Below are 4,071 nucleotides of genomic sequence, written 5' to 3'. Positions count from 1 at the left end.
AAATGTCTCAGTCTATTAAGAGCTATACGCAAATACCTGTGACTAAGAAATTCCTACACTGAAAATATGCAAACAACTGGCTAGTCGCCGTGGCTCATGCCTGTAATCCCAGCACTCTGGGAGGCTGAGGCAGTCGGATCACTTGAGGTCAGGAGTTCCAGACACCCCAACCAACATGGCAAAACCCTGTCTCTACTAAAAATGCAAAAGTTACTTGGGCATGGTGGCACATACCTGTAATGCTACCTACAAGGCTGAAGCAGGAGAACTGCTTGAACCCAGGAGGCAGAGATTACAGTGAGACGAGATCACGCCACTGCACTCCAGCCTGGGTGACAGAGCTAGACTCTGTCTCAAAAAAAAAAAAAAAAAGAAAATATGCAAACAATCTCAACATCCACCAACAGGAAAATAGTCAAAAAATGTCTAGAATGTCCACAAAACAACCCTGATGCATAGTCATGGAGGTGACCGAGATGCTGGCAAACTACAGAGCCAAAGGGCACGGCCTCATTTTAAATAGTGTTGTTTAAACAGCGGGCTCACTCTTTTTCGTGTGTTTTTCTTCTTACCAACTTTCAAAACTTCTTTTTAAAGAACTCACTTATGCATACGGATGATTATGTTAATGCATTTCTCTTCTAGTGTCATTGGGCCCTGCACTCTCCTCTTCCTCCACACGTCCTCATCCTGGCTCAGGTTCCCATCGCCACACCCCCACAACCTCATTCCTGTCCCAGCAGGACGCCCTGCCTCCGGCTCCAGCCCCAGCCCCCAACTGCATCCTAGGCACTGAGCCAAAGGAACTCTTCTACCACACAACACAGAGCCCACCACTGCCCTGGGCAGCCTTCAGCAGGGGTGAAAGGGTTAGGGGAGCACACAAGGGGCAAAGGGCAAGTTGAATCCTGGATTCCAAAAGGAGATACAGTGCAGCAGGCCTCGGAAGGCAGGAAGGACACTGCAAGGCCAAGTGGGAAGGCTATTTAGACAAAAGAAGCCACCTAAAAGGATCTTGCGGAAATGGTCAAAACAGCTTCGTTTGGCCGGAGTGAGTAGTACACCGTGGGCTATCCTAAACGGGCTGAACTGAGTGCTCACCAGCAGCATCTGTTCTGATTTGGTGATACCTTTCCACAGAGCTTGCTAAAAATTTTTAATTTAACCCATTTAAAGAAAAGTGGATATGGTTGAAAAGTAGTTTATACAGATACATAAAAATATATTTTAAGGTGCAAGATGATTAAAAACATTGTCTCCAGGTAAAATTCAGCAGATAAAAGTGACTAGCCTGTACACCAAGGCCAGGATGTTGAGCATGGTGGCCACGTCCGGGTGGTCGTGTCCTGAAGTCTTCTCCAGGTCCTCCAGGGCCTGCTTGCAGAGGGGCACGGCTACCTCGTAGCGCCCCTGCGAGGCATACTGGATCACCAGGTTGTGGAGCGTACGCAGCCGCGCAGGAATCTCATAGCCGCCCTGCTGGGCAGCCGCGGCTGCACTGCTGTGCTGCTGCTGGACTGCACCGAGAAAGTTCATTTCAGATGAGTTTTTAAGGAAAATTAACCAGATGAGTCAGTTTCTTTAAAATTGCCTTTTCTAGCTTTGGTTCAAGTTAGCACTCGGCCCCGAGTGCTATTTAAATCTTTTCCTAGTACTGCCTGGGCAGGCAGGTTAACAGTAGTGACTGTGGTGTCAGGGATGGCACCATGGCCACTCAGTGCCATAAGACTTATCTTGGCGCCATGAATCAAGCAGAACAAGTAATTCTGATTTCTTTACCCCGTAAGAACCTGCAGATTATGCCTGAACTGCACATGCATGTTGCTGTATCCTAGGGTCTTGCTCTAAAATATTCCCGTATTCCAACACACAACACAAATTATTTTGGAAAACAAAAGGCAACCCTGCGGTGGGGATGCTTCCTCCAGGCAGGCTACATGCACTAAGGCTCCGAGCGATTGCTATGACCATGTTCCAGGGGGAAAATACCTCTCTCCTGGACTCGGTAACATGCCCACATCACCCATCACTCACTTCCTTGCCCTGGGTCATCTTCATCGTTCGGGAAAAGGTCATCCAGAGGCTCTTTGGTAGAATCAGTGTCTTTGTCCTCCTATAAAACAGACCCAGAACAACGCTTCATCTTACAAGTACTATACATCCTGTCCTGAAAATCTTTAATATTAAATACATTTTAATGAAGAATCTTACAAAAAAATATCAATTTTTAACACCAAATGTAGGAACTCCCACAATGTGGTTTATCCATCATTTAGCAGGAGTAATGAAAAGCTTGCTAGACTAGAATACAAATACCTAAAGGCAGACCACAGTTTGACGAAATGGGCCATAGCTGCATTTCTATGCCTCAGATCCTTCTCCTGTACTCTGAGGGAGGTCTAAGACAGCTGGGAAACCCTGACTCAAAATAAAATCTTACTTGGAGCCGGGCGCGGTGGCTCAAGCCTGTAATCCCAGCACTTTGGGAGGCCGAGGCGGGTGGATCACGAGGTCAAGAGATCGAGACCATCCTGGTCAACATGGTGAAACCCCGTCTCTACTAAAAATACAAAAAATCAGCTGGGCATGGTGGCGTGTGCCTGTAATCCCAGCGACTCAGGAGGCTGGGGCAGGAGAATTGCCTGAACCCGGGAGGCGGAGGTTGTGGTGAGCCAAGATCGCGCCATTGCGATCTTGCCATCAGTGCGATCTTGCACTCCAGCCTGGGTAACAAGAGCGAAACTCCGTCTCAAAAAAAAAAAAAAAAAATCTTACTTGGGAACCAAGTATGTAGAAACAGATTAAAATTGGGCATCTCTGAGCCCCAGAGAAGTGGAGGGGTTAGATTCCTCACCACCACAATTGGCTCCGGGGCAAGATCCCTGGGAGCAGAAACCTTGCAGCTTTAAAGGCCTGTGACCATGTTTCCCCACTATTGCTGATTAGTCAAAGAAATAAGATCAGAAACTACATATTGGAAAAGACAGGTAACAGCCTGAACAGTAAGAAATTAGCTTCATCGTCGGGCAGATGAACACTGTTTGGCTCCAGAAGGGAAAATGTGATAAAGACACATTGCTTTTAGAATATTCCTGTCTGGGATGCATAATCCAAGCATTAGACAAAACCAACTGAGGAATGATGGACGAAGTAACTGGCCTGCATTCTTCAAAGACACCAATGTCATGAAAGACAACCACAGATGGAGGCCCCGTTCCATGTGAAAGGCTACTCCAGAGATGTGACAGCCACATGCAGGATGTGACCCTGAACTGCCCCTGGGACAGAGTGAAACAATGCCATGAAGGGTGCCATGGGGGCAGTTAACAAGAGGGGTGTATGAGCTGCAGAGGAGAGGATATGCTGGGTCTGTGTGCAACTTCCTGAGTGCCCCTGGCTCCGGACTGCCACAGAACCCCTCACCCTAAGGAAAGATGCCCAGCAGCAGTAAGCATCCGTGGCACATGCTATGCCACTATGTGAACAGGGTTCAGAAGAAACAGACACTCATAAGTACTCCTGAAAAGGCAAGGAGAATCAAGTCATTGGATGTTTTCTCCAAATTTAACATTTTTTCAAAATAATAAATTTTAAAATTCTCCAATTCTACAAAACCAGCTTTCTTCTTAACAGTCTCCAATGTCCCAGGTCAATCACTGCTGGCACTGACATCTGCAAGTACTTACATTCCCATAGCACTCTACGGCCGCACATCTTTCATTTATTTATTTGTTTGTTCATTTTATTTATTTATTTTTTTTTGAGACAGGGTCTCCCTTAGTCACCCAGGCTGGAATGCAGTAGCATGACCTTGGCTCACTGCACCCTCTGCCTCCCAGATTCAAATGATTTTCATGCCTCAACTTCCCAAGTAACTGGGACCACAGGTGTGTCCCACCATGCCCAGCTAATTTTTTTGTATTTTTTAGTAGAGATGGGGCTTCGCCATGTTGGCCTTGAACTCCTGACCTCAGGTGATCTGCCCACCTCGGCCTCCCAAAATGCTGGGATTATAGGCGTGAGCCACAGCAGCACCTGACCTGGCCTTAATTTTCTTTTTTTTTTTTTTTT

At 46.8% G+C, this 4,071-nt stretch overlaps 1 protein-coding gene across 29 annotated transcripts in view; it reads right to left on the bottom strand.

Moving 5' to 3' along the window:
- The window catches only part of KLC1 (kinesin light chain 1), a 64,241-nt gene that overhangs the window by 37,173 nt on the left and 22,997 nt on the right, over positions 1 to 4,071 (bottom strand). For all 29 annotated transcript variants that reach the window (XM_017505337.1, XM_017505325.1, XM_017505333.2 and 26 more), the window contains 2 exons: positions 2,035 to 2,113; positions 1,292 to 1,517 (listed from right to left, as the gene is read on the bottom strand). In XM_017505337.1, coding sequence (XP_017360826.1) covers positions 1,292 to 1,517; positions 2,035 to 2,113 — 305 coding nt within the window. The remainder of the gene's footprint in view (positions 1 to 1,291; positions 1,518 to 2,034; positions 2,114 to 4,071) is intronic.

This window comes from Cebus imitator, unplaced genomic scaffold (genome assembly GCF_001604975.1).
Source record: "Cebus imitator isolate Cc_AM_T3 unplaced genomic scaffold, Cebus_imitator-1.0 Scaffold338, whole genome shotgun sequence".
NCBI classification, from domain to species: Eukaryota; Metazoa; Chordata; class Mammalia; order Primates; family Cebidae; genus Cebus; species Cebus imitator.
The sequence above is the reverse complement of the archived record's forward strand: the minus strand, read 5'-3'. Positions and strand labels throughout refer to the sequence as shown.